Source organism: Mustela erminea, chromosome 1, assembly GCF_009829155.1.
Source record: "Mustela erminea isolate mMusErm1 chromosome 1, mMusErm1.Pri, whole genome shotgun sequence".
NCBI classification, from domain to species: domain Eukaryota; kingdom Metazoa; phylum Chordata; class Mammalia; order Carnivora; family Mustelidae; genus Mustela; species Mustela erminea.
In genome coordinates, this window is record NC_045614.1 from 218,059,585 (window position 1) to 218,085,703 (window position 26,119).

The 26,119-nt window shown below is 61.0% G+C and overlaps 1 protein-coding gene and 1 long non-coding RNA gene across 5 annotated transcripts; both read left to right on the forward strand.

Moving 5' to 3' along the window:
* Positions 1-4,908: 4,908 nt before the first annotated feature.
* Positions 4,909-5,945, forward strand: LOC116598147. Its single transcript, XR_004288971.1, has 3 exons — positions 4,909-5,161; positions 5,544-5,603; positions 5,734-5,945. It is a non-coding gene; the product is annotated as an uncharacterized LOC116598147 (long non-coding RNA).
* Positions 5,946-8,146: 2,201 nt separating this feature from the next.
* Positions 8,147-25,373, forward strand: RRP1 (ribosomal RNA processing 1). 4 transcript variants are annotated; one of them, XM_032356444.1, is made up of 14 exons: positions 8,402-8,489; positions 9,158-9,251; positions 9,378-9,459; positions 11,004-11,061; positions 12,696-12,781; positions 14,431-14,492; positions 17,099-17,228; positions 17,318-17,382; positions 17,573-17,754; positions 22,108-22,190; positions 22,778-22,875; positions 23,101-23,120; positions 23,940-24,053; positions 24,807-25,373. In XM_032356444.1, exons 3-14 carry the CDS (start codon positions 9,430-9,432, stop codon positions 25,043-25,045), a joined length of 1,167 nt encoding a protein of 388 aa, XP_032212335.1. In that variant the 5' UTR covers positions 8,402-8,489; positions 9,158-9,251; positions 9,378-9,429; the 3' UTR covers positions 25,046-25,373. The 4 variants fall into 4 exon arrangements, with proteins under 4 accessions (XP_032212314.1, XP_032212335.1, XP_032212328.1 ...); XM_032356423.1 differs by lacking the exon at positions 9,158-9,251 and having other exon boundaries at positions 8,147-8,489; positions 9,377-9,459; XM_032356437.1 differs by lacking the exon at positions 8,402-8,489 and having other exon boundaries at positions 8,829-9,251.
* Positions 25,374-26,119: the final 746 nt, after the last annotated feature.

Sequence of the window (26,119 nt, forward strand, 5' to 3'; positions counted from 1 at the left end):
GACTCCATAAAAATGGAGAGCCTCCCTACTCGGGAAACAAGCCGTCAGAAAACTGGCGCGGCGGGGAAGGAAGGCCGCCGGGGAAGGAAGGCCGTTCTGCCTACAGCTCGGTGGGCCCTGCTGCCCTCGCCTTCACCTCCTCCCTCTGTCCTCCCCAGAGGGTTTTGCTCCGTCTTGCAATGTGTAAAAAAGAAAGCCAACAGGCCCGGAATGGAGCCACTTAGGCCTAGTCACCAAGCCAGGACGTCGTCGCTAACCTAACCACACCCTCTCCCCAGTCCCAAGCTCCCCCCTACCAAGTGGAGCCCCAACCGCCGGTGAGGATGTTGTGGAGGCCCGCAGGGAGGTACCTGTCCCTGGGGCCCTCTCCTGCCCCCAAAGAAGAGGAGGGAATCTGCAGGCTCAGAGCCCTGCTCCTCCCCCCAGGAAAGGTAACCTCGCCTGGAACCATCTTTTCTTTCGCTGATTGTCCTGCTCTGTTTCCTCCTGTAACAACATCCCTACCTTCTGTACAGCTGCCCGAGCTCTTCTCTTCTTGCTGGAGGGGATGCCAGTCTACTAGCGGGTCATTTCATAAAGCCATTTAGACCTTTAAACTCACGCAGTGAATTTTTATGTTACAACGCATGCCTCCTTGGGTCTGACGCGCTCTGCCTGCTGGACCCCGGTCCTCAGGCGCTGCGATTTTATGGACAGGAGGCTACGCCCGGGGGATAAGCAAAGAGAATCCGAAGGAAAGTGAACAAAGCTGGCCCCCGGCAGCCCCGGGGTCGGGCAGAGACCCACAGCAGGCCGGGATGGGGGCAGCTTTGTCATGGAAGAGAAGGAAAGTGCCCTGTGCTCCATGGAGACTGTGGGCGGGCTCACAAGCCAGGCATCCTGTGGGGTTGATTTCAGGGACGGCTGTCCCAAGTTAGGAGGGGAAGAGAAATGGGCAGTCACGGCCAAATCCTGACTGGTCCAGCCCTGGGGCCGCGGTGTGGCTTCCAGATGGTCATGTAGAGGCTGTGGGTCAGAGTTCTCCGGTCCATGTACATGGTGTGGCCACGGACCCTCCGTGGCGTCCGTCTCTGATCCTGCTCTGTGCAGCCGCGGTTTCCTCCTGCGGCAGCTCTGGGACCACACAGATGTTCGCAAGCAGCCCCAGAGCAGACTCGGAGGCCAAATCCGGGGCACAGAGGCACACCTCCCTCCTACGGGCTGTGCGGCATGGGACTGGCTGCGGGACATCTCTCTCTGGCCTTCTCCGCGGGGAGGCAATCTCCTGGGCTTTTTTTTACGGAGCAAATGAGTTAATCAGTGCCACATGTTTGGGACAGCATCCCAGCCCCAGGGCGAGCTATAGTGCTATTACTATGCTATCTCTAATTAGTACACTAACTTAAATCTCTCCCACAATTAGCCTCACTTTTTCTATCCAAAGGCACTGCAAAAGGCTGGCATTACCTCTCCTTCCTTCACGCTGCGGGTTCTCATCTTGTTGGAGCCAGAGAAAAAGACCGAGTATCACGTCTCTTAGAGCCAAGACCTTGGACAACACTTGTGCCTGACATCTGTGACGCCCCAGCACTGCAGTGTCTGGTTTGCTTGGCGTGGGAAAGGCAAGGGGCTTTTTCCTCCGTGTGCCCGCGTTCCTTCTTCCGCAGCGAGGTGCTCAGCTCCTTTCCTCCCTCTTTGGTGACCCACACCTGCTCCCAGGGCTAGTCTGTCTGTGCTTGTGCTCCCGCATGCGAAAAGTCCTCATCGGAATGTGTTGCTAATTAAATTCCAGCCCAAGAAACCCTTAAAAAAAAAGAAAGACAGAAAGAAAAGAGGAGTGCCTGGGTGGCTCCGTGGGTTAAGCCTCTGCCTTCGGCTCAGGTCATGGTCTCAGGGTCCTGGGATCGAGCCCCGCATCAGGTTCTCTGCTCAGCAGGGAGCCTGGCTTTCCCCTCTCTCTGCCTGCCTCTCTGCCTACTTGTGATCTCTGTCTGTCAAATAAACAAATAAAATCTTAAAAAAAAAAAAAGAAAGAAAGAAAAAGGAAAGGAAACCAGAACGGAAAGGAAAGATGGAAGATTCACACAGCGAAGCGGTCCCGGTCACGGGTCCGTCGTCCCTAGCGAGGGAAGTAACAGTGAAGGAAACCCCCAAACCAGGTGTCCCACGCGGGCCCGCCAGCATCCTGCCTCCATCCCAGGCCTGGCCACCTGTGGTTGCTGCAGACCGAGTGGACCGTGGCTTTACCTCTGAGCCGGGCCCTCGAAGGGAGCCAGCGCCAGCCAAGAGAGCTCTGAGCCCCTTGGGACGGGTGCAGGGACCTGCAGAAATTGGGATGAGTCAAAGGAGGGAACAGACGTAGAATCTTAAAAGGCCCTTGTTGTCAACTAATGGAGGCCAAGGGTTTTCTAAGTGGAGCAGCCTCAGCAGAGTCAGGGGCCAGGCTAGGCCCCAGGTGGTGGGGGGCAGCTGACTCGTGGGGTACGCCTGATGCCCCTGCCCTGGGCACCCCAGTGGTTCTCTCCATGTCTGCTGACAACCTGTGTCCTTGTGGCGGCCCCGCAGGCAGACGGGCAGCAGGGGTCCGCGCCCTTGCACCTGTCACACAGGAGGCGCTAAGTAAATACTTGATTCTTGTACACTTCCGTTAATCACCAAAAAACCCCACAGTTGAAGCAATCAGTGCGAGGAATTAAGGACAATTCTTGTATGCAGAAAAAATTTATAAAAATCTCCATCCTGGAATTTAGAAGCACATCCCAGCCCCACCTGTGACAATAGGCTGTGCCTTGGGAGAAGGGCTTCTAGAGGGGCGTTTCCCGATTTCCCTGCTGTCTGCTCGCCCCGCGGCCTGTTGGAACTGCCGTTGTGCAGCCTCTCCCTGGAGAGTCGGGTTCTCAGGAGCGCAGTGGGGCCCAGGGGCCCCGGAATTGGCAGTATTCACTGAGCTGTTTCCAATAGCCACCTCGGACGGTGGGACAGAGGCATTTAATAACTCTCTTCCTGGTGATTTTCTGTATTGTTCCAAAGTTTTATTAAACAACTTTTTGTTTTTAAAAACAAGTGTTGTCTTATTTTGGAATACTGCATATTCTTGAGAAGTTAATAATATCGTGGGAAAATGCTAGGTATGTTCTTGAAAAGCAGCTTCAAAACTGTCAATATAGTGTAATGAATGCAATTAATAAGTTATATTAATACATTAGTGTGTCATTAACAGAAAATCTGATGCAGAGAATGAGCAGATACGTGCCAGCTTGTTCTTTCAGACCATGAGGCTACGTCTGGTTCCTTCCTCTAAATTTTCGTATTTCCCTCATTTTCTATAATGAGAAATTGAGATCGTAAACATGAGGAAGGAGCCTAGTGCGTGCTGTGAGCGAGTGAGTTTGGTCTGGAGAGAAGGTCTGCAGGCAGCAGCCTCACGGCCCTGGGGGGACACCCGAGAAGCGGTCCTGCTGAGGATGGAGGGCTCTCGCACACCCCTGAGCACCGTGGGTCAGCCTGGGCCTGGGCGTATCCTTGGCCTTGTCCCCTACAGGCGCTGGGCGGAAGTGTAACCTGTGAGCCTCTTTGCTCACCTACAAGATGGCAAAAATCATACCTCCCTTGCAGCACTGTTTTAGGGTTTGCTAAAGGCGGATGCAGAGTCTGAGGCTCGGAGTAACCACTCATGAGACGTTACTGATTTTCTCTTCCTCCCCCCTTCTGTAGTGGGATCCACAGTGTTTCCTGAAAGTCACGGCCATCTGGAACCTGGGAAGGAGCCATTAATTTGGAAATAGGGTCTTGGCAGCTGTCGTTAGTTAAGAGAGGTTACTACAGGAGCAGGGGGGTGCCTAAATCCAAATGGCTGGTGCCCTTGTCAGAAAACCGGGAGACCCAGAGAGCGACGCAGGGAGGGCAGCAGGTGAAGACTCAGCGGCCGGGGGGCAGGCAGAGGCGGCTGAGAGGCCCCCTGTACCCAAGGCGTGCTGGGAGCCTGGGGAGGCAGGAAGGGTCCTCCCCTAGAGTCTGCGGAGGGAGCAACACTCAGGATCCAGAAACAGGGATTTTTCTGCCTTCACAGCAGGACAAGGGTGAAAAGTGGCTCTATGAGCTACTGTATGGAAATACGATGGCCCTTATTATTTGTGGAGTAAATAAGCATACTTCTGTTCCTGATTTGTACCTAGTGAGCTGTTCACAGCTGTCCTCCACACAGTCAGCGCCGGACGCAGTCCTGGGTGAGGGCGTCAGACACACCCGCCTTCGCCTCTGTGGGGCAGACATGACGGGGTGATGTGTGTACGAGATGAAGACACCCATTCCCCACATTCCTGGCTGGCTTTTTTTTTTTTTTTTCCTAGCACTTAAAACTTTTTATACTGAGATAAGTTTAGGTTCCAAAGATAGCACAGTTTGTGCAAACTTTCCCCAAATGTTGGCACTATACGGAGCAGAGAGCAGTTTACAGAAGCAAGAAGTGAATCTTGCTTTACAACACACGCGCTGACCCACAGGACTGACTCACTCACCATCGTCCCAGTAAAGTGATCTTTCTGGTCCCACCTCCCCCACACGGCTGGGCAGTCCGTCTCTCAGCTTTTGTTTTTCAGGACCTCGATCCTTTTAAAGAGTATAGATCACCTTTTTTTGAGGACTGGTTCTCTTTGGGGCTTGGGGGATGTTTCCTCCTGATCGGGTTGTTGTTGTGGTTTGGGGGCAGGAAGACCACTATTGATGCAAAATGAACAAACTCTGAGAATCAAAGTCAGAAAGAGAGTTTCCTTTGAGCCAAGTTACACTCTGGAGAATGAACAGTTTTTGCGGGGTTATGTGCTCTTTTTTTGCATCTTGTGGAATCTCTAGGGCAAGATGGTTTCCCTTCGGCTCACTCGTTCACAAAGCAGGTGCACCTAGGATGCGTGGGGTGTTGGGCCATGAGTCAGGTTTCTGGTTCAGTTTCCGTACAGTCATGCTGACTTGGGAATCTAAACCGGCTGCCCGTGTCTCTGAGGCCCTCGGAGATGCTGTGTGTTTTTTTCTCACCACAGTGATGCTGTGTCCTCTCAGTGCACCACATCGAGGGTACCTGGTATCCGCATGTCTTCTCACGGGGGACGGTGACTTCCGTCTTGAATAGAGTGGTGGTGTCTGCCAGGTTTTCCACTTGAGAGTGACTACTGTCCTACTGGAACCAGTAAGTACCTTTGAGACTATGCAAATACTGTATTTCCTATCACACTTTTGCCTGCAATTTTAGCATCCATGGCTGGTCCTTGCCTGCAATGCACAGCAGATTTTGACGAGTTTCGAAAGAGAGATAACTTTGCATTCAGAATAGAGCACATTCATTCATTTTTAAAAAGATCTATTGTGAGAAAGAGTGTGAGAGCCAGAGAGAGCACCCATGCCAGTGCAAGCCAGTGTGGGGAGGAGCAGAGGGACAGGGAAGCTCCAGCAGACCCCCCGCTGAGTGCGGGGCTCCATCCCACATCCCTGAGGTCTCGACCTGAGCTGAAGTCGAAAGTTGGGACGCCCAACCGACGGAGCCACCCAGGCACCCGCGCATTATTTTTTAGATCCACCGGATGTGATGCAAATCTCCCATTAGCTGCCGGTATCCAACAGCTGTTCACACCGTAAGGCACAATTTAAAGTGCATGTTGGTGCATTTTGTTATTTTGGTAAAATCTCGTGTCACAAATTCACCACGTGCTTATTGAAATCGCTCTTTTCTTAGGCGTGGTTGTCTTTTTCTTCTTGCTTTAGGACCGTTCGCAGCTCATCATGCTGCCCTTCGTACAGCACACGAGTGTCTCTTCACCGCCTGGCCTTGTCTTGTTCCCAGTGTCACTATTCACACATGTAAACATTCGGTGAACGAGCTCATTCTGATTCTAAACCCAGTTTCTGGGGGTGCCTGGGGGGCTCAGTGGGTTAAAGCCTCTGCCTTCGGCTCAGGTCATGATCCCAGGGTCCTGGGATGGACTCCTGCATTGGGCTCCCCGCTCAGTGGGGAGCCTGCTTCCCCCTCTCCGTTTGCCCCTCCCCCCTGCATGTGCGCTTTCTCTCAAATAAAATCTTAAAAAAAAAAAAAAAAAAACCCAGTTTCTAAAATGCTTCCCAACTTTCTGTCATGAAAATCTCCAAACATGGACAAAGTAGGAAAAACAGGGCAACACCTGTGTTCTTGCCCCCGGCGTCCACCTTTGCTAACATTTCGCTCTATTTGCCCATCACTACGGGTGGTTATTTGCTGAATCAACGTCCTGCCATTGGGACACCTCACTATTGCCCCTTTGCAGTGGTTTCCTCAGAGCGAGGGTACTCTTTGGCATCCGGTGTTGGCAAACTAACGTCCGTGGGCCAGATCTGTAATGTCACCCGCTTCTTCATTCGTTTTTTTTAAAGTAAGCTCTGTGCCCAACACAGGGCTGGAACTCACGGCCCCAAGATCAAGAGTCGAGTGCTGCAGGGACGGAGCCAGCCGGCGGCCCCACATACCCCTGGTTTTGAACACAGAGCTTTCCGGTACACAGCCCTGCTGGTCATTTACAGTCAGCGGGGGCTCTCGCACCCGGTCTGGCCCATAACTGAGCATATGTACTGTGGTTCGCGTGTAGGGAAGGTAAATCCTGACCCTCTGCTCAGAACTCGCTCGGGAGGCTGGTGCTGTCCGGAGCCTGGATGTCAACAGGGTTCCCGCCACGCATGGGAGCGCCTCCCTGGGCCAATACCACTTGCACAGACGGTGTGGCTTGTGGACCTTAAAAATAAGGTTATTTTGCCAGCTAAAAGGGGTTTGTTCAGGAATAGCAGAGGATTGTGTCTGGAAACACGCGAGCTACGGGAACACCACCGGCCAGTCCGACCAAGCGAGCAGCTTTGTTTTCTGGGGACGGAGGAGGAAGCTGGACGGGGCCGTCGTGGACATTAGTCCCCCGGAGAGGAGCCGAGGCTCTCCCGGGCGGCCTGCAGCGGCGGCCCCGGTCTCCTGGGGGATGCAGGCGGATCTCTCCCCGTGGGGACCCTCGCCGGGGACGCTCCCGCGCAGGCTCTCGGGCTGGGCCCGGGCTGACACCGTCCTGCGATCGCGGCTGAGCGCGGCCCTTCCGGCTTCCCCGCTCCACTGGGTGAGGGTCCGCGCGCTGATGGTCACCGGCCGCTCGCCCTCTGGGAGCCTGGAATTGTGGAACGAGACAGGCCGCGGATCGCCCTCGGTACGAGCCTGGGGCTGACCTAACCCTAACCCCGCTCCGGGGAACACAGCATCGCACGCGCGTCACAGCTCTTTGCGGGGGTCCCAGCGGGAGAAGCTTCTGGAAGCCCCTCCTCGCCTCACTCAGAAGCGTTTCCTTGGCTTTAACACGCCCAGCCGGAGTCCCCGGGCACACGAGGGCCCGCGGCGGTCCCGGCCCGGACGCGCAGCCCGCTGCAGGGAGGCTCTGCCGGCCCCGCGCGCACGCAGCGCTGCCCCCGCCGGGAAAGCCGCACCGGCCCGCACCGCGGCCCGCACGTCGTCGGCGGGACCTTCCGGCGCTCCGTGCGCGCCGGGCCCGCAAGCCCTGGGGTCGCGCCGCGCCCCGCCGTCCCGCGGCTGTGCCGGGAGCCAGAGGCGCGGCTTCAGGCCTCTCCGCCCCGTGGCCGGTGGCCGGTGGCCCTTCATCACCGCGGGCGCCCCCGGCTCCCCTTACCGCACTTCCTCCCCCGAGACGTGACCACGACCGGACGCTCCACCGGCCGCGCGGAGAAGCCCGAGGGCGCGTCCCCGCCGCGCGTCCCCGCCCCTGCCCGCGCCCGCGCGCCCGTCCCGGCAGGACCCCGTCCCGGCAGGGCCCCGCCCCGCTCCCCGGGAAGCTCTCGGCGTCCGGCCGCCGGCGGCGGGTCCGCGGCTCAGGCCGGGGCCGGCACCGGAGCGAGCTCCGGCCGCTCTCGCTCCGCAGCCGCTCCCCGGCGCTCCCGGGCCCCCGTGAGGCCGTGACTGGGCTCGTCCGGCGCCTCCCGGCCCGGCCGCGCGAGTCCGACCCTCCGGGAGCAGCGGCCCGGCCGCCCTTCCCCCTCCGTCGGGGCCTGTCGGCTGTCGCCGCCCTCAGCGGCCGCGCCGAACTGCGGTCCGGGGACCGCCGGGCGCGCGGACGCTTCCGGGCGTCCCTTTAATCGCGAGCGTCCGCGCGAACCGACACCCCGCCCGGCGGGCGACGCTAGGCGGCGCTGCAGGCGGCCCCGGAGAGGCCGTCGCGGCCGTGTGACGTCACGCGGCCCCGAGCGGAACCGGCGCGCTCCGTGACGTCACGCGCCCGTTCACGCCAGACCGGCGCTGTCGTGTGACGTCGCACGCGCGCCCGGGTGGAAAGAAGGGGTGGCGGCGGGCCGGGGGTCCGCGGCGTTCGCCATGGTTCCGCGCGTGCAGCTCCCACCCGAGGTCCAGCTGGCCCAGCGCCTGGCGGGAAACGAGCAGGTGACCCGGGACCGGGCGGTGAAGAAGCTCCGGAAGTACATCGTCGCCAGGACTCAGCGGGCCGCAGGTGGGCGCGGGGCCGGGTGGGCCGGGGCCGGGCGGGTCGGGGCCGGGCTGGGGCGCGGGGCGGCCGGCCGGGGGCGGGGGCGGGGGCGGGGGCGCGGCAGCCTGGGAACCACGTGGGCCGCGCACGTGGCCAGGGCCGCGCGCGCGGGGCCTGCGGGGCAGCCTGTCCCAGCCCGGTTTCCTGCCCGGCGAGCCCCTGGCCCCGCCCCCGCCCCGCGCCCCGGAGCCGGCGGCCCCCCCGGACCCCAGACCCCGCCTGCGCCGCCGCCCGCCGTTTGCGCTCCCGGAGCGGCCTCCTGCCCTTCCGGTGGCGGTCGGGGTCGGGCGGCGGCGGACCCCTCCGGTGGACGGGGCGCTCGGACGCGGCCCCGCGGCGGCGGCCGTTAGCAGCGCAGGCGTGACACCCACCCGCCGCCCGAGTCCGAAGCGCCGGCGTCGCCCCAGCCCGGCGGGAGGAGCCCCCCGCGGGCTCCGCTCCTGGGGCTGAAGCCCGGGAACCGCCGCCGCGGGAGCCCCCGCCGCGCAGTCGCGCCTCCGTCGGGGCGCCCCGTGCCCTTGTATGCCCGCGCGCCCTGCCGACTGCGCGGGTTCAGTTTCCCTTCGGGGTTGGAGGCGGGACGCGGACAGGGCACGAGCCCCCGCGCGCCAAGCGGAACGAGTTGTCCGCAGGAGACCACGCCGTGTCCGGCGTCCCCGCGGGCCCATGGGCTCTGCATCCGGATAGTCGGGGTGTTTGCTGAACCGTGAAACGGCCGTTACGGGGGTACTTAGAGCCCCAGGCCGAGGGGGCGGCGCTGTGCTTCCCGGTGGAGCACCGAGCTAAGGCCCGCGCAGTGTGGCCCTGACCGTTGGGGGCGCTTGGCCTGAGTGTTGCTGGTGCCGCCGCAGGTGGTTTCACGCACGACGAGCTGCTGAAGGTCTGGAAGGGACTGTTTTACTGCATGTGGATGCAGGACAAGCCGCTCCTCCAGGTGAGTGTGCGGAGGGGGAGCCGCAGGAGCCCCGTCCTCCCTGCCGGACAGAGGGGCCGTGGCTGACCCTCTTTCCAGCGCAGCCAAAGGCACTGAGGGTTACAGCTTTGACACTCTGCGGTCCGAGGGCCGGGGCCCATGGTTCGAGTGTAGGTGGTGCTGCTGAGGGACACGGAGGGACAGAACCCAAGTCTGCTGAGAAAAGGGTTTCTCCTGCGAGGTTTTTTTTTTTTTTTTAAATTTTCTAAAAACTAGAGTATTTTTTAGAGTATTTCTAGGTTCACAACAAAATTGAGAGGAAGGTACAGAAAGCTCTTGTACAGCCCTTTGTCCACACGTGCACAGCACCCCGCCCCAGAGCCATGCGTCTGGTATAGCTGATGAACCTGCCTGGCACAGACCGACCCCCAGAGTCCATAGTGGGTGTGTGGGGTCACCCTGAGTGTGTGTGTTCTGTGTTTGGACCGGTGTGTGCTGTCACGTACCCGCTGGGACACAATCTTACACAGGGCTGTGTCACTGCCCAAGATGCCAGCTTTCTTCTTCTATTTTTTTTTTTTTTTTTTTTTAAGATTTAGGGAGTGTGTGTGCATTGGGACAGGGCCGGGGGTAGGGGAGAGAGAGAGAGAATCCCAGTCCGACTCTGTGCAGCGTGGAGCCTGTTGCAGGGCTCAGTCTCATGACCCTGAGACCATGACCTGAGCCAAATCAGAGAGTCAGACACCCAGCGTCCTGAGCCACCCAGGTGCCCCGAATGCTGGCCTTTTTGAAAGTGTGTTCTCAGAATGAATTGTTTACTTTTTCGAAATCACCTGGGTGGTGAGTGTACTTATATTTTATTTTTGTAAAGATTTTATTTACTTATTTGACAGAGAGAGATCACAAGTAGGAAGAGAAGCAGGCCGGGGTGGGGGGGAAGCAGGCTCCCCGCTGAGCAGAGAGCCCGATGTAGGACCCGATCCCAGGACCCTAAGTCCCTGACCTGAGCCGAAGGCAGAGGCTTAACCCCGTCCAGGGTGGCGCCCCGGGACGGTACTTCTGAAGGGCAGAGTCCTGTGCTGTACTCTGTGTGCACTAAAAGGTGGCTCTGGGGTGGTCTTTTTAGTGCCCTAAGGGATACTCTGCACAGCAATGCAGTGACAATGACAAAGGCAGGTGGCGAGTAGTTTCTAGGGTCCAGTTTCTTCCGACTGTTCAGGTGGCCCCATCTCTCCTGGGCCCTCCTTCGACTGGCCCTCCCTTGAGCTATGGCTCGAGGCCTTGGTCGTGGGGGCAGCAGCTGCCCGTGGTTGTGGGGAGCCGCTGTCTGCTCCGGCTGTGGGAGGAGGCCTCTCGCAACAGTGCAGCTTGCAGACCTGAGGCACATGGGGTTGCGAGGCTGGCGGGAGCTGTTTCTCGTGTGCGTGAGTGCAGGGGCGGGGAGCACGGGGGGAGCGCGGGTGTCTGTCTGTTCCTGCTGCTGCTTGTGAGACCACGCGTCCTCGGGGTCAGAGAGTGCTGCTCTTTTCTCTTATGTGTGTGTGTGTTTGCTGTTCTCTACCCAGGAGGAACTAGGGAGGACCATTTCCCAGCTCCTGCATGCCTTTCAGACGACAGAGGCACGTGAGTACCCTGGCCCCAGGGAGACCCTTTGGGAGGGGCAGAGCTGCCCAGAGTTGGCTACCAGACATGGAATGCTTGCGTTCTAAGGCGAGGGGCAAGCAGAAGTCCCTTTCCTGGCTGGCATCACTGGCGCTGACCAGCGGAACCCTGTTCCTCGTGTCTGGCCGCATCGAGTTGTTTATCTCGCGTGGACCCAGCTCGAGGCTGAAGGGCCGGGATCTAGTTTTTAAAATGCAGGTGGACATCTCGTGCAGTGTTGTCGAGTTGCTGGACCGACTCATCTGGTGGCGGCGTTCCCTGTGAACGCTTCCCTGACCCCTCCGTGTTTTTGTCCTGCCCGAGATTCGTAGCCCTCAGCCCTGCTGTCTGCCCGCTGTTGTCCCTTGGGCATCTGTAGGCATCTTGATATCAGACTCTGGTCCAGTTGAATTAAGCTTCGTGGGGTGGAGCCCAGGCACCTCCCTCTGACGCTTAGGATGGGGGGCAGCCGGGGGAGCCCACGCCTCTGGCATAGATGGCTGTGGCTTTTGCCGGTGGGGCCCGCGGTTAGGCCTGGTGGGTGGGTTTGGTTTAGTTACGGTTAGTAGGCAGAGTAGTTACAGTGAGAGACAGTGACTAGGGTCTCAGTTGGGGAGTGCGTCGCTGGCATCTGAGTCGTCAGTGGGGGTCCGTCCGCCGTAGCGTTCCCCTTGTGAGAGCCTGCGGAAGAGTTTCTGTGCTCAGCAAATGGCCGGCACAAACCGATGACGCGCTAGCAGTTGAGTGGGTCCTGGACTCACTGCCCGTGATCGCACCGTCTGACCAGTCCTTTGCTGTTGGAGAAACTTGTTACGGATCAGAGAGGCCCCGTTTCACTCCCGAGGTCAAGGCGTGGGCAGGGCTGGTTTGCCAAGGCCTCTCTCCTGGGTGTGCAGGCGCCATCTTCTCCGGCGTCATGGCTTGTTCCTGTGTGCGTGTCTGTGTCCCCGTCTCTTCTTAGAAGGACACTAGTCACGGTGTCAGGTCCACACTGGTGACCTCATTTTATCTTAATTCACCTTTTTGAAAACTTTATTTTGAAATAAAGTCTTATTCGAGGACCTGGGGTTGGGGCTTTGACATGTATTTGGGGGACAGAGGTTAGCCTGGAGCACCGTGTGTCTGACCTGTTACCGGGAGCGTTTGTGCCTGATCGAGTGCCCAGTGTGGAGGTCAGGCAGGGGTCCCAGCCGAGCCAGGAGGGGGAAGAGCTGGCCCGTGGGCGTCAGGCAGGGTCCCCCACCCCATGTAGGGGAAGAGCTGGCTCGTGGGGGTCAGGTGGGGTCTCCCACCCCATGTAGGGGAAGAGCTGACCCATGGGGGTCAGGCGGGGTCTGAGCAGCAGCTGCTTGTGCCGCTGACTGCGCCGGCTCCACGCCCATTCTCCGGGGGCGCCGAGGTGGAGGGCGGAGCTGGGCTTGGCTTTTCTTTCTGGGGTTCCCCCAGCCCCGTCTCTAAGTGTCGTTTGTAACGGCTCTTCTGAGTGCGACAGACCGGACTGAGGACCCCGAGGCTGGCCCCTGGGACATCCTGAGCAGCTTTCTCTGCGCCCTCCCCTTGCTTCCCAGGGCGACTTCCACGCCCCCCGTGATTCTCTCTGGCCTTTTGTCCTTCAGAGCACCTGTTCCTGCGGACGTTCTGGCAGACCATGAACCGTGAGTGGACGGGCATCGACAGACTGCGCCTGGACAAGTTCTACATGGTGAGGGGCTGTGCTCCGCTGCTGGGCCCCGGGGAACCGGCGGGGCCGGGGGAGCTGGGGCATAGCCCCGAGTGCTGCGGCCTCTGGGCCTCTCCTGCCGTGGCAGGGCGGCCCTTCTGGGGACTGACCCTTACGTCTCATGGCCTGGGAGGGGAGCGCAGGCCGTGGCGGGCGCGCAGGGCTTGGGGTGCCCGGCATGTGCCCCATCTCCGAGGGTAGGTGAGCCGGCAGAGAGCTCAGGACTTCAGCGGCACAGGTTCGGGTTCAGAGGAGGGTCAAAGCTGCCCACCTGGGGAGGACCGGGGCTGCAGGCTTGCCCCCTGCTGGAGAAGCCATGAGCCCGTGTGTGCCAGTAGACCTGCCGGGAGCTCGTGCCCCAGCCATAGGCCCTCCTCCTGTGGGCGCACTGGTGGGAAGGTGCTTTCTGCTGGGCGGGGACGGTTGGCAGAGCCGTTGCATGCAGAATCCCCTTTGCTTTCTGCCGCCGCACTGCGCCGCACTCCCGAGAGTTCAGGGGACTGTGTGGCCCTCAGACACTCGGAGACTGCAGATCCCCACCCGCATTTGAACGGCACCCTGTTCCCGCAGCGTGTTCACTGGGGCTCGCTGTCTGCGAGCGGGTGGCCCAGCGGGCCGTGGGCTGGGCCTCACCGGGGATGGCGCCTTTGGGGCCGCAGTTACTCACGACCTGCCACTGGGTTCGGCTCCCTGCCCAGATGTGGCCCGCGGTTCCGCGGACACTGTGTGTCGCAGACGTCGGGTGAGCACCAGCTGGTGGGTGAGGCATCGAGCTCTGGAGGGGAGGGTGCTGAAGCCTCTGGGGCCGGGGGTAGGGGCCGGGCGGGGCACGGCCACACAGGATGCGTTTACAGACGTAGGAGTCTCCCTGAGGTGCCGTTGCTGTGTGCGTGAGAGGATGGCTTTTGTTGTTGGGGGGCCTGTGGGACCGCACCCGCCAGCACAGCCTGCTGGAGAGGCCAAGCATCCGGCGGCTGCAGGCACTGGGAGTGGTGTCACCGGGGTCCCCCGTGTCCCGGGGCACATCTGACGGCCAGGAAACCCATCCCCACATGCATCCTCTGTCCCTTTACACTCGCGGGCCCCGCTGTGTGCACGGCTTCCCATCTGGACGGAAGGAAAACCGGCTGGAGAAGCCGTGAGCCGTGGTCAAGGGGCAGTGGGGCATCGTGGGGCAAGGGTCAGGATTTGTCGTAAAGGGTGAGCTTTGAAAGGGGCGAGTTTCGCCTCTGGGGATGAGAGAGGAAGCAGACACGTTCGTTGTCTCTTGGGGAGAGAAGTCCATCAGAAAGCTCAGGGGAGCCTTTCCCCAGGACCTCAGCCTCCTTGGGGGGACAGGCTCTTTGTTCCCTGTTCGCACTCCTGAATTGACGACTGTTGCACTTGTCTTTCATTTGTGACCGCGGTTGCTCCCCGAAGTGTCTGCTGTGAGCCCCGAGTCCTGGTGCTCTTGGAAGGCGGGTGCACCCCAGCCCGGGGGCAGCGACCCTTCTCTGGACTCAGTGTCCCCTCTGCCAACAGCTCTTGGGGGCCTGCCGTGCGCTCGGGGCCACAGAGATGACCGGGAGCCTGGGGGGCTCTGGGGAGGTCGGGCTGCGCGCTACTAACGAGGGTCTCCATTCATACCACAGCTCATGCGGATGGTCCTGAACGAGTCCTTGAAGGCCCTGAAGATGCGCGGGTGGGAAGACAGGTCGGTACTCGTGGCCCGACCCGAGCGCGGCCTCTTCTCGCCGGCGCACATGTCTTGGCGCTGGGGGCTGGGGGCTGGGCGCACGTGCTTCTCCCTCAGTCCGTCGTCGAGGAGAGGTCCGTGTTCGCGTTAACGGGGACCCGATGGTGCCTGAAGTGAAGGCATTTTCAGAATTACGGTTTTGTGTGTATATTTACAGAAATGAACGTTTTCAGCCTCGATGGTAAGTTCTTCTGTGAATCCAAACTGAGTTTTCTTGTTATTACGGTTTTGTTTTTCGGTATATAAATGTTTTTCGTGTAGAGCTGAGGTACTCTTTTTTGTTATCGTTGGTTTTTTTTTTTTGGTGTAACCTGGCGTATTCTGCTCCATCGCCAGTGGCGTGGGCCTTGGTTCTAGAAACACGTTGTTTGGACTTGTCGCTTTTGACAGAGGTGCTGGGTGGGGGTAGCCCGTGTCCCCCAGACCATGAGGCTTGTGTTTTTGGCCAGCCTTGGGCTTCCCCTGGCCTCGGGCCGGCAGGGCTGTGCTGAGCCCGAGCTCTTCTCCTACCCTCTGGGGATCCTGCTGGTGCAGGGCCGGCTGAGCCGGGGCTCCCCGTGGTGGCGGCCGGCCTCTCCGCGTCTTTGAGTTCATGTTTTGAAGTTTTTTTTTTTTTTTTGAAGATTTTATTTATTTATTTGTCAGAGAGAGAGCGAGTGAGAGCAAGCACAGGCAGACAGAATGGCAGGCAGAGTCAGAGGGAGGCAGGCTCCCTGCGGAGCAAGGAGCCCGATGTGGGACTCGATCCCAGGACCCTGGGATCATGACCTGAGCCGAAGGCAGCTGCTTAACCAACTGAGCCACCCAGGCATCCCTTGAAGTTTTTTAAATTTATTTTATTTACTTATTTTTTTAAGATTTTACTTATTCATTTGACAGATCACAAGCAGGCAGAGAGGCAGGCAGAGAGAGAGGGGGAAGCAGGCTCCCCGCTGAGCATAGAGCCCGATGCAGGGCTCAATCCCAGGACCCTGGGATCACGACCCGAGCGGAAGGCAGAGGCTTTAACCCACTGAGCCACCCAGGTGCCCCTTTAATTAATTTAAAGCTTCATCTTTTTCGTTTTTTTTCTCATCATGAGAGTGACACATTCCCAGTCGAAGGAACTCAGAAAACTCCCGTAAGACGTTGCGGGAGGACGCTAGCCCCCACGGACAGAGATCTCAGGGACGCGCCGTGCTCCGTGTGGCATCGGCGTCGGGGCAGACCGCTCACAGGCTGCTGTGGTTTCCCTGAACACACGCCAGCGCCCCTCGTGTCCGTGCCCGCTGCGTGCTCTTGCGGGGGGGCAAGGGGAGACAGACTTGGGAACGGCATGTTTGGAGTGGCTTTGTCATGAGGCCGGTGCGCTCGGCCAGTTTGTTTCCAGTCCGTGGACAGGAGCGCCCGCGCCGGCCCAGGGGCTCGGGAGAGCAGGGTGACCTACTTGCCCCTGGTCCACTTTTTCCTGTGTGGAACAGATCAGCAGGAGCAGCCTGTAGTTCCCTGGGGTCTTCGGAGTTTAGAATTACTATGAATGACTTTTTCGGGCAAGGGTGCCCCTGCTGGTGCCGGATTTTCACCCTTTCATTCCCGTGAGGTGCCGAGCCCTAGGGGTCTCACTGTCTCAGGATGTAGGATTCGGTCCCTACGGGGGGCTCGTGCATGAGCAGAATCGGAAGCCGAGGGATGTTTTATTTCTGTTAACTCTTTCGGTTCTTGAAAGAGTAGTTTTGTTCTCACTGCTGGTAGGAGGTGCAGAGTGAGCCTTTGGGAGAGCCCGAGAGTTTCTGATGGGCCCTTCAAAGCAGGCGTCTGTTCCCATAGCCTGTCCCTGTTCTGCGCAGCCGGCTAGCCCTGCTTGGCTGGTCAGCGTTTGCTAGTGTCACTGGCCTGGGAGGAGGGCGCCCCTTTCCTGAGCCGCCGACGGCATCCTCTCTTCTGTTCCGGGGTGGTGAAGCCCCAGCGCTGTCCTGTGTGTGCCCCACTCAGGGCTCGTTACACACCACTGTGTTCTCCGGTTCAGGTGTGTTACTCAGCGTCCCCGGCATGTAGATCAGCAAAGACTGGTCGCCAGAGCTCTCTGACCTGGGAGCCCTAGGCCTCTGAGACCACGGACACCAGTGTGCTCGGGGACAGCAGAGGCGGCTGGCAAACGTGGCCGGCCCGGGGCCTCATACCCTGCCCTGGGACTGGGAACGCAGCTCTGTGCCTCGCCTTTCCTCTGCCCCGGTGTGCCCTCCTGGGCAGTTCCCGTGAGGATAGGGCTATGCAAGATGCCGTGGTGTAGTCTCTTGTCACACCAGGCCTTTGCCCTTACACTTGGGGTCTGTGCACAGAAGGGAAGGCGTGTGTGACCGTGTGTGACGTGTACACGCCCGGCCCTTAGAACGGAGGCCAGCGGTGGTCCTGAGTCCGTGGTTAGGAGTCCTTTGTGCTGGAACGCACCCAGGTCACCAGGCCACCTCCCGTGGAGGTGGGGAAGCTGGCGAGCCGGGAGGCGGGGCGCTGGCCCGGGATGGCATCGCTGTGCGGGCTCCTCGCCAGTGGGGTCGCCTGCCGCACTGGCCGCTTTCCGTCCTCAGGCAGATCGAGCAGCTGCTGGAGCTGCTGACGACAGAGATCCTGCACCCTGACAGCCAGGCCCCCAGCGGGGTGAAGAGCCACTTCCTGGAGATCTTCCTGGAGGAGCTGAGCAAAGTGGGCGCCGCTGAGGTGAGGGCAGTGGGCTGCCAGCGGTGCCGACCCCTTCTCCGGGCTCCCACCCAAGGGACCGAGGCAGCCGCCCCTTCCTTTCTCCATAGCTGACGGCGGACCAGAACCTCAAGTTCATTGAGCCCTTCTGCGCCATCGCTGCTCGCACTCAGGAGTGAGTGGCGGGGGGCTTCCTCCGGCCTGGGTCCTCTTTCCCCCGGCTTCTCAGGGTGCCCGCCTGTGGGGAGTCGCTGTTCCCTCCTGGGGAGAGAGGCGGGGTCACCGGAGGGGCCGCAGCGGGGGTGGGGACGGGTGGGGACAGGCGCCCAGCCTGACGGGCCCGCCCGGCGCCTGCTGCCCCCCAGCTCCCTGGTTTTGCACAACATCACTCGGAGCATCTTCGAAGCGATCGTGGAACAGGCCCCGTTTGCCATCGAGGACCTTCTGGACGAGCTGGACGCGCAGGAGGGGGAGGAGGGGACGTCGGAGGACGAGGGGACGTCGGAGGACGAGGAGCGCGAGCGGGATGCGCCGTCTGTGCAGCCAGGTGAGGGGTCAGCGCAGCTGTGGTGATGGTGTTCATTCCGGCCGGCAGGCTTCGGTGCTTGCGGGGGTCCCCGTGGCCGCCCCCCCCCAGCCCTGTTATCAGGACGCCATCCTGACTCCCGGCTGGCCTCTGGCCTACCGTTCCCCCCACACCCCCACCTCTGCCCCACTCACCCCTCCTCTCCGGTGCCCGCCCTCCACCAGGCCCACCTGGACTTCCCCGTGTCCACCCTGTCTCCCTTGCTGGGTTTCTCCACAAGGTGTCTTACTTTCTGACGTAAACCACTTGAAATGACATAATCCGTTTCCCGTTCCTGGCCTTTGCTCCCCGCTGGATGTCGGCTCTCCCGGGCCAGGGACTTCTGTTGGCCACAGCTGCGTCCCCAGTGCGGGGAGCGACCCCGGCACAGAGAAGGAGTCCGCCTGACGGGGGGTGGGGGGAGCGAGGGAGCGGTGGGTCTGGGAAACATGCCACGGGGCGTCCGCTGCAGGCCTTCGGGTCAGGGCCCGGGCGCCTGCTGCTGTTGACAGTCTCGATGCTAATGTGGCTCCTTGTGGGACGTGGGCTCATCCCAGGTGGCCCGTGGACTGGGTCATGGCCCGTGGCTGTAGGGGTGCATCGGCGCGCCCGTTTCGGGACTTCTCCCTGCCACCTGCTCTTTTTTCTTTGGCGGTAAAATACGCATCATGGACAGTTTACTACGTCAACTTTTTTTTTTTTTTTTTTAAGACACGTTTGTTCAGCCTCGTGATCAGCCTGTTGGTTAGCGATCAGCGCGGGCGGGACAGGAAAAGCCCACGTTAGTCTTCTGTGGGAACGCGCTGTGCTGTCTGCAGAACAGAACCCAACGCTCTGATGTGCTCTTAGTCACAAATCAGTCCTCGAGGCGTTTGCTCTCGCTCTAGAACGTGTCCTCTTCGCCGCAGCTTGGCCCTGCCACCACGGGGCGTGGCTGAGGGCCCAGGTCTCTTGGAAGCCGTGGCTTGCCTGGCTTCCTCCTTTGGCTTCCCCCGTGGGCCCCTCTCTGTGGCTCCCTCTGCGCCCGTGGCGCACCCGGCTCTGCTCTCCTGCTCAGCTCTGTGTCCTGGTGGCGATGAGAACCTTCTGCTGCAGCAGCCACCTTGGTTCCGTGGTTTGGCACAGGACTGGCCTCTGCCACCACGGGCCAGAGCCCCTGCCTCCAGAATTCCCTCCTCCTGGGTCCAGAGTTCGGAGGTGGTTGCAACTGCCCGAGTCCTGCCACCTCTGCCCGCCGCGGAGTCCCTCCCGTCCTCACCAGCTCCGTACGTTCCTGCCCCGTGGCCGCTGCCTCACCCCTAGGAATGCTCTCCACGGCCATGGTTGTCCTTCCCACCAGGCCACCTCCATGGCCACCACCGAGGTTTCCAGAGCCACTTCGAGCTCTGGCTGGAGGAGGCCGTTGCCGTCTCTGGCTGAGACGGGGCTCTCGTTCTTCACGGCCATGTATTTCTTTTTTAAAGATTTTTTTTTTTTTATTTATTATTTATTTGACACAGAGATCACAAGTAGTTGGAGAGGCAGGCAGAGAGAGAGAGAGGGAAGCAGGCTCCCTGCTGAGCAGAGAGCCCGATGCGGGACTTGATCCCAGGACTCTGAGATCATGACCTGAGCCGAAGGCAGCGGCTTAACCCACTGAGCCACCCAGGCGCCCACGGCCATGTATTTCTGAGGGACAGTCCTGTCTGCCGAGTCCCCGTCATCAGATGGTGCCAGAGCCGGGCTCCCTTCTTGCCTTCGGCTCGGTCCTGTCTGTCCGTCAGTTTTCCACAGTGTTTGAGAGCTCTTCGCCGCTGCTCTCCCGTGACTTAACACCCCGTCAGAAATCTTTGTCATGGTGAGACAGGCGCCAGGCCTTCGGGAGTCTTCTCTTGAGACTGCTGTCTTTGGTTCCGTGTCTTCCGTCCTCCTCCTGTGGCCTTGGGGACAGGGCTGTGTCCCCCTCCTGTAGCAGCGTACGTGGCAAACCCCAAGCCTCTGGGGCACTCCGTGCTCAGGTCTCTGACCCCGCGGTCCACGAGGATCCCCGTGCTCGGGATGGCTCTGACTCCCAGGGCTGGTTCGAGAGCTCAGACTTCCCACGAGCTGCAGCAGTGGTCCGGGCTCTGGGAGACTCTGACTTGGGGCGGGGCGCGGGGCCTTGGCCGAGCTTTCCCTGGGGTTGTCCCCAGGCGGGAGAGGTACTGCTTGTGTTGAGTGTTGACTGCGTTCACAGGCTCATGCGGCCACCACCACCGTTCGCCGCCAGAACTTTCCAGCTTTCCGTACTGAAACCCTCTTCCCCGCAACAACCCGTCCCCCAGCGCCTGGACCCACCTTCGCCTCCCTGTCCCTGTGGGTCTGACTGGCCTGGGTCCCTCCCGTGAGTGGGTCGCATGCTGTTTGTGCTGTGGCTGGCTCATCTCACCGACCACGGTGTCCTCGAGGTCCGTCCCTGTCACAGCATGGGCCAGTTTGTTTTCTCCTTCTGGGGTCGGGTACTGTCCCACCACGTGTGAGGCCGTGTGCTTATCCGCGTGATCATCAGGGCCCCGTGGTTGCTGCCGTGTTTGGCTCTGGGGAGTAACGCAGTGAGCACGGGCGAGCACGTGTCTCTTGGGGACCTGGCTTCCAGTTCTTGGGGGCCAGTACCCACATGTAGGCTTGCGCAGTCACGTGTAATTCTGAACATTCTTGAGGCGCCTCCCACTGTGCTGGTCCCACCACAGCATGCGGGGGGTCCGGCAGTCCCGCGGCCTGTCGCGTTGCCAGGAGCCACCCCCGTGGGTGGGACGGTGTATCTCCCTGAGGTTCCCGCCGACCGGGGATGTGGAGTGTCTTCACGTGCCCGTCGGCTGTCTGTGCGTCTTTCTGGAGACCTGTGCGCTCGAGTCCTTTGCTTTCAGGGGGTCGTGTGCTGCGGAGCGCTGGGAGCTCGTGCCTCTGGCCGCTCCAGCCCTGTCCGTCCGGGACTCACAAGTAGCTCCCCGCTTTCTGCAGGCGGCCTTCTGCATCACGGCTGTTGGTGCGCGGAGTGTGAACTTCCATCACGTTCGGTTGGTCTGTTGTCCTGCCCCGTGGGTCTTCAGTGCCCCGTCTAAGAGCTCATTGGCGCAGCCAGTCTCATGAAGGTCTTGATTTGTGCTTTTTCTTTTTTTTTTTTTTTTAAGATTTTATTTGTGTCAGAGTGAGGGAAGGGACAGAGAGGGAGAAGCAGGCTCCCCGCTGAGCAGGGAGCTCGATGTGGGGCTCGATCCCAGGACCCTGAGATCATGACCTGAGCTGAAGGCAGAGGCTTAACCCACTGAGCCACCCAGGTGCCCCTGCTCTATGGTTTGTTACTTGTTTTTTAATTTTTTTAATTTGTTAGACTGAGAGAGAGAGAGCGCGCGCAGTCCGGTAGAGCAGCAGGCAGAGGCAGAGGGAGAAGCAGGCTCCCCACGGAGCAAGGAGCCGCTGTGGGACTCGACCCCAGGACACTGGGATCATGGCCTGAGCTGAAGGCAGACGCTCCACTGACTGAGTCACCCCAGCGCCCCTGCTCTGTGTTTTTTTAAGAGAGCGTTACTGAGTTCTCACACAGAGGTCTTGCGTTTCCTTTCGGTTGAACTTGTACTTGGGCGAAGGACCCAGTTTCGTTCCCTTCCCTGTGGCCTTCTGGTTTTCCCAGCACCATTTTTTGAAGAAGTTGGCCTTCCCCCAGTGAACATTCCGGAACCCTTACAGAGTCTGGCCCTATGGAGTTAAGGGTTTCTTTCTCCAGCCCTGCTGGAGTGTTTCTAGGTGACTGTGTGCACCCCCGCCCCCGTGCCCCCTGTGTCCCTGGCATTTCATCCTGCCATCCTGTGCGTCTTGCCCGTCCTGTCCCTTGGCCTGAGTCACCCGGACAGGCAGATCCAGGAGCCTGCTGGCAGGCCCACGGTGCCTGTGGCCCCGCCGTCCTCATTCTGTCACACTCGCCCGCCTGTGGTCCGCTCCGTTCTGTAGGCCGTGGCGCAGAGCCCTCAATGATCAGAAACACGGTCTCTGTGGCCCCTTGATCCGGCCTGCCCGGTGCTAGACCTGGCCGGCCCCCCTTCTTCCTTGGTTCTGGAATTTCTGACCCTACAGCGGCTTCGTGAGACATCCACGGGTCATCCCTGCTAATTTCACCGTCAGGACGATGGCTCCGGCCCGCCTGCCCGGGGACGTCTCCTCCAGGGGCTCCTCGCCCTCTTCGAGGCTGCCCAGCCGACAGCTGTGCCTCTGCCCAGGTCGTGCGCCCCGGCACACGGGCTCGTGGTTCCTGGTGTTTGTGCCCGGTGCTGTGCACGCTGGGCACGCATGCTTGAGTTCATGAGGGCCCTTTTGTTCCAGGCTCCCCCCGTGGGGCTGCACTCCCTGGCAGGAGCGACGAGCCGCCGGGAGGTGATGAGGACGCCGTGGGCCCCGTCCTCCAGGTGGGTGCCTGGGCTCACGGGGGCAGGCGCGCCAGCCCCTTCCATGCAGCAGCCGGGAGGCCTTGAAACCAGGGCGGGGGTGGCCGATGGGGCTTGGGCTGCGCTGCTGCTCCGCGGCTCCGGGTGTGCTCTCTGCTCGCCTCGTGGGGTGCAAGGCAGAGACAGCATTGCCGGGAGTTCGCCTTGGGTCCCGCTCGGGGTCAGAGCCCAGCAGGAGCAGAAGACTTGCTGGGAAGCTCTGAATGTTGGTTACTTGTTAAATTAGTGAGAACGAAGTGTATTGGCTTAAATGACATCTGTCAAAATGAGCGTGACGCGTCTTCTTTTTGCCTGCTTTGATGTGGCTGCCGGAGGGCATAGTCACAGAGGCTGCCCAGCCCGGGTGGTCCTCTCGCAGGGTGGTGGCGGCCCCAGGGGCACATTCGCTGCCTCGTGTCGCACACAGCGTTTGCGTGTGCAGAGAGGACTCGGGGAGGGAAGGATGCCTGTGTGTGTCCTGGGGACCCATCGGAGGATCTGCACCTGGTCCGCACCTGGTTCCTGGGCCCTGGACCGGGAGGTGACCGGCGTCTGTCTCTGTGCTGCAGTTTGACTACGAGGCCGTAGCCAGCAGACTGTTCGCGGTGGCCAGTGAGCAGAGCACCCCTTCCCAGAACCGGAAGCGCCTCTACAAAGTGATCCGGAAGTAAGTTGCCCTGAAGGGGCAGGTGACGCCCTCCCCTTCCCTTTGGAGTTGCTCTTGCTCCGCCCCACGCGCCTCCGCCCCACCCCCTCGGTGCCTCCATCCCGCCCTCAGAACCCAGATGGAGGGGCGGTGGTTGAGGGTGGCCCCCGGGACAGCCAGCGGGAGGGCCGCGTCCCAGCTCGTGTGGAAGCTGCGACCCCGGTGAGCACCTGTCTCTCTTTTCAGGTTGCAGGACCTTGCCGAAGGTGAGCATATCAGGCCGAGATCCTGGCCCGGAGGCTCGTCCTCGACTTGGGCGCACTACCTCCTGTGGTCGCCCACCCCGCGGTTTGCCGCTGCCCAGGCGGGGCTCTCTCTTCGGGAGAGGGTCCTGGGCGCCTCTGCGGCTCGTCCTTGCCCGTCTCCGTGGCTCTTGGGTCCGGGTATGTCAGAATCCCCGGGAGGCCAGAAGCCCAGTGCTGGTCCCCAGGGCAGGGGCCCGAGAACCTGCGTGTCCCGTGAGTTCTGTGGCCTGCCCTGTGGCTGGTCGGTGGTGCCGTGGACGTGGTCCTCCCACTGTGAGAGGTTTTAGACACAGAGCAGCACTGGGGGCGGTGGTTGATGGTGTGAGCTTTCACGGCCGCCACCGTGGCTCTGCCCTTGGTGTTTTCCTGTCCTTGTCTCGTGTCTTCCGTCCCTCTGTCCCCACAAGGTCCTTGGGAGCTCAGGTTCGGTGTTTGTCGGTAACATTTTCACACGACGGTGTGCGTGAATACTGTGTACGTGTGGTGGGGTTTCCACGCACAGACCCCGTTGACGCAGAGAGCATCGCCATGGGCCCCTCTCAGCCGTAGCCTTTTAGGGAATCGAGGACGAGGTAGCGTGAGGGCTCCGGGACCTGGCTCTGGCTGGCGGCCCACCTCCTACACGGTCTGGAGCCGCTGGTGGCTACGCGGGCCTGAGCACGGGGCCATGGGGGACGGAGTGCACGGCGGTGGTGCCCGTGTGGCTGTTCGCGGCCCCGACGTGCACACTGACAACACCCGACCTGCCTTAGCTTCCTGACGGCCTGCTTTGGTCTGTAGGCGTCTTCCCAGAGGATGACGTACCGGAAAAAGCCTACAGGAACCTGCGAGACGAGGAGCAGGAGAGGAGGACGAAGAAGCGTTTGCCCAAAGCCAGGTCACAAAACCACCCAGGTAGGACGGGCGGCGTCTGGCGCCGATGGGGCGTTGGTATTTGCGGGCTCTGCCTCGCTCTCCCCTCCCAGCCTGTCCGCAGGACTGTGGGTAAAGCCTTGCCGGGGCTGCCCTGTGCGCACTGCCCCACGGGGCCACGTTGCTGAGCAGATGGGCTGTGTGCGCGGGACCAGCAGGGCAGGAAAGGGCTGCGGAAGAGGGACAGGTGTGGGCCCAGCCCTGGCTGAGAGCCCTCCTGTGTTTGCCCGCATGTGCTTAACAGTCTCGGTCTGGGGTCTGCCCTTGGCAGGGTCTCCTGACTTCACCCTGGTTCTCTTCCTGCCCGGGTCACCTCCGTCTGTGTTGGCTTACGCCTGGGCCCTCGCTCTGCTCACTGGCCTGTCCCGTGACTCTGTCGTACACCAGGTTGGGTCCACTCGGTCCTGGGTTCGAGCCGGCCCACGCCCTCAGTCTCACCTTCGCAAGGCAGACTCACCTGTCAAGTCTGCCGGCCTGCTGGCTTTCCTTCGGGCTTGCTGGGTCAGCCTGGCAGGTCGGGAGCCAGCACTGTCTCCCGTCTCTGCCTGATGGCCGTGGGTCTTGACATACACACTGGCAGGGACACTCTTGTTGGCGAGGGCAGTCCTGCTGCGGAGGCTGTCGGGTCCTCTTGCATGTCCTTCGTGTGGTCCTGGAGCTGGCGCCTGCAGTCAGAACGGAAGTGGGGTAACCAGGCCTTGACGGTGCCTTGTTCACGTGGCCTTGCTGTTTTAGGGGAAGGCAGGAAGGAGGACTCGTGTCCAGACCCGAGCTCCGGATCCAAGAGGAGGATGAGGCGGCGGCAGCGGCGGGGTTCTGGGGCTGAGCCCGTGGCGCCCCAGGAGCAGCGTGGGGGCCCAGGCAGGAGAGGGACTCGGAAGAAGAGGCGGCGGCTTCGGGCTGGGGCCAAAGTGAAGGGGGCCAGATGCCAGGAGCTACGGACCGAGCAGCGGCCTCTGCAGAGCCGGAAGTGACCCCAGCAGGCCCAGCCCACGCAGGGAGGTGCGGTCCCTTTGGCTTCTTGCGCTGAGTGGCGTTGGGGCACAGGACCGCAGGGCCCTGTTCCTGAGACGGAGGACACGGACTCCCACGGCTCTCTGACGTGCTGTGTTGGCAGGAGGTCAGGCTGCAGAGAGTGTGGACACCTTGCTTACCTTGGTCAGGCCAGGAAGCCCCCGGAGACCTACAACTGCTTGGCAGACCGCCCTCCCTGGGCCGGGGCCTGGCTGGACGTGGGAGTGTCCGTGAATAAAGTGCCGTGCGGCTCTTAGGAGCAGGTTGGCGGCCAGTGGTGTGACCCGACAGGTGCTGGTTCCCCAGTCGTGTTTGTATCTTGTGTCCATCGTGTGGGGGAAACCGTGTTTGCGTGTGTCAGAGTCCAGGAGGAGGCGGCGAGCGGTCGCTGTGGCTCTGTGGGCGTTCTCTTCACAAACTCGTGTCCAGAGCCATCCGTGAACCTGTTCCTTGTGTCAGCCCCATGGCTTGGGGGCGGCCTGTGGCTTGGGGTTGATGTGTCTGAGGTTGGGGGCTGGGCACGGCTTGGGGTTGATGTGTCCAAGGCAGGGAGGTCGGCTTGTGGGACTGGGAGGCAGAGACCCCAGTGTGCAGCCCCACTGTGCCCCTCACGGCTCCCCTCAGCACCTCCAATCCTGTGTCAGCCCTGCTGTGGGTCTGGGGAGGGTACTGAGCGGAGCGCCATGCAGAGCCCCGGTGTGAGCGTGGGCGGCAGTGCTGCGTGGGTTCCTGGGGACTTCTGCGTGGTGCCGCGGTGCGGTCAGGCCTGCGTGCGTGGCAGGTCGGTGCCGTCTGGGTCAGCTGGCCTGGTCAGTGCTGGGCTGAGCTGTGCGGTGAGCCCAGCAAAAGGCCCATCCAGGCCTCAGCTGAACCCCGGTTCCGAACGCCTTGCAGCTTGTTGGATGAGTGGCAGTTGGTGACCTCCTGTCAGTTGGGTGGACGGGGGCGGGGCTGCTGGGGCGGGCTGGGCGTGGGGGAGGCTTACTCATCTGGAGGGGGCAGTTCCCGTTCTCCAAAGCGACCGGCACGCGTGG

Bases quoted from the DNA above. Each gene is read 5' to 3' on its own strand.
- RRP1 (XM_032356423.1), top strand. From the start codon at position 8,357: ATGGTTCCGCGCGTGCAGCTCCCACCCGAGGTCCAGCTGGCCCAGCGC. The intron at 11,062-12,695 runs GTGAGTACCCTG...TTTGTCCTTCAG, and splicing joins CTTTCAGACGACAGAGGCAC to AGCACCTGTTCCTGCGGACG. The intron at 12,782-14,430 runs GTGAGGGGCTGT...TTCATACCACAG, and splicing joins GCCTGGACAAGTTCTACATG to CTCATGCGGATGGTCCTGAA.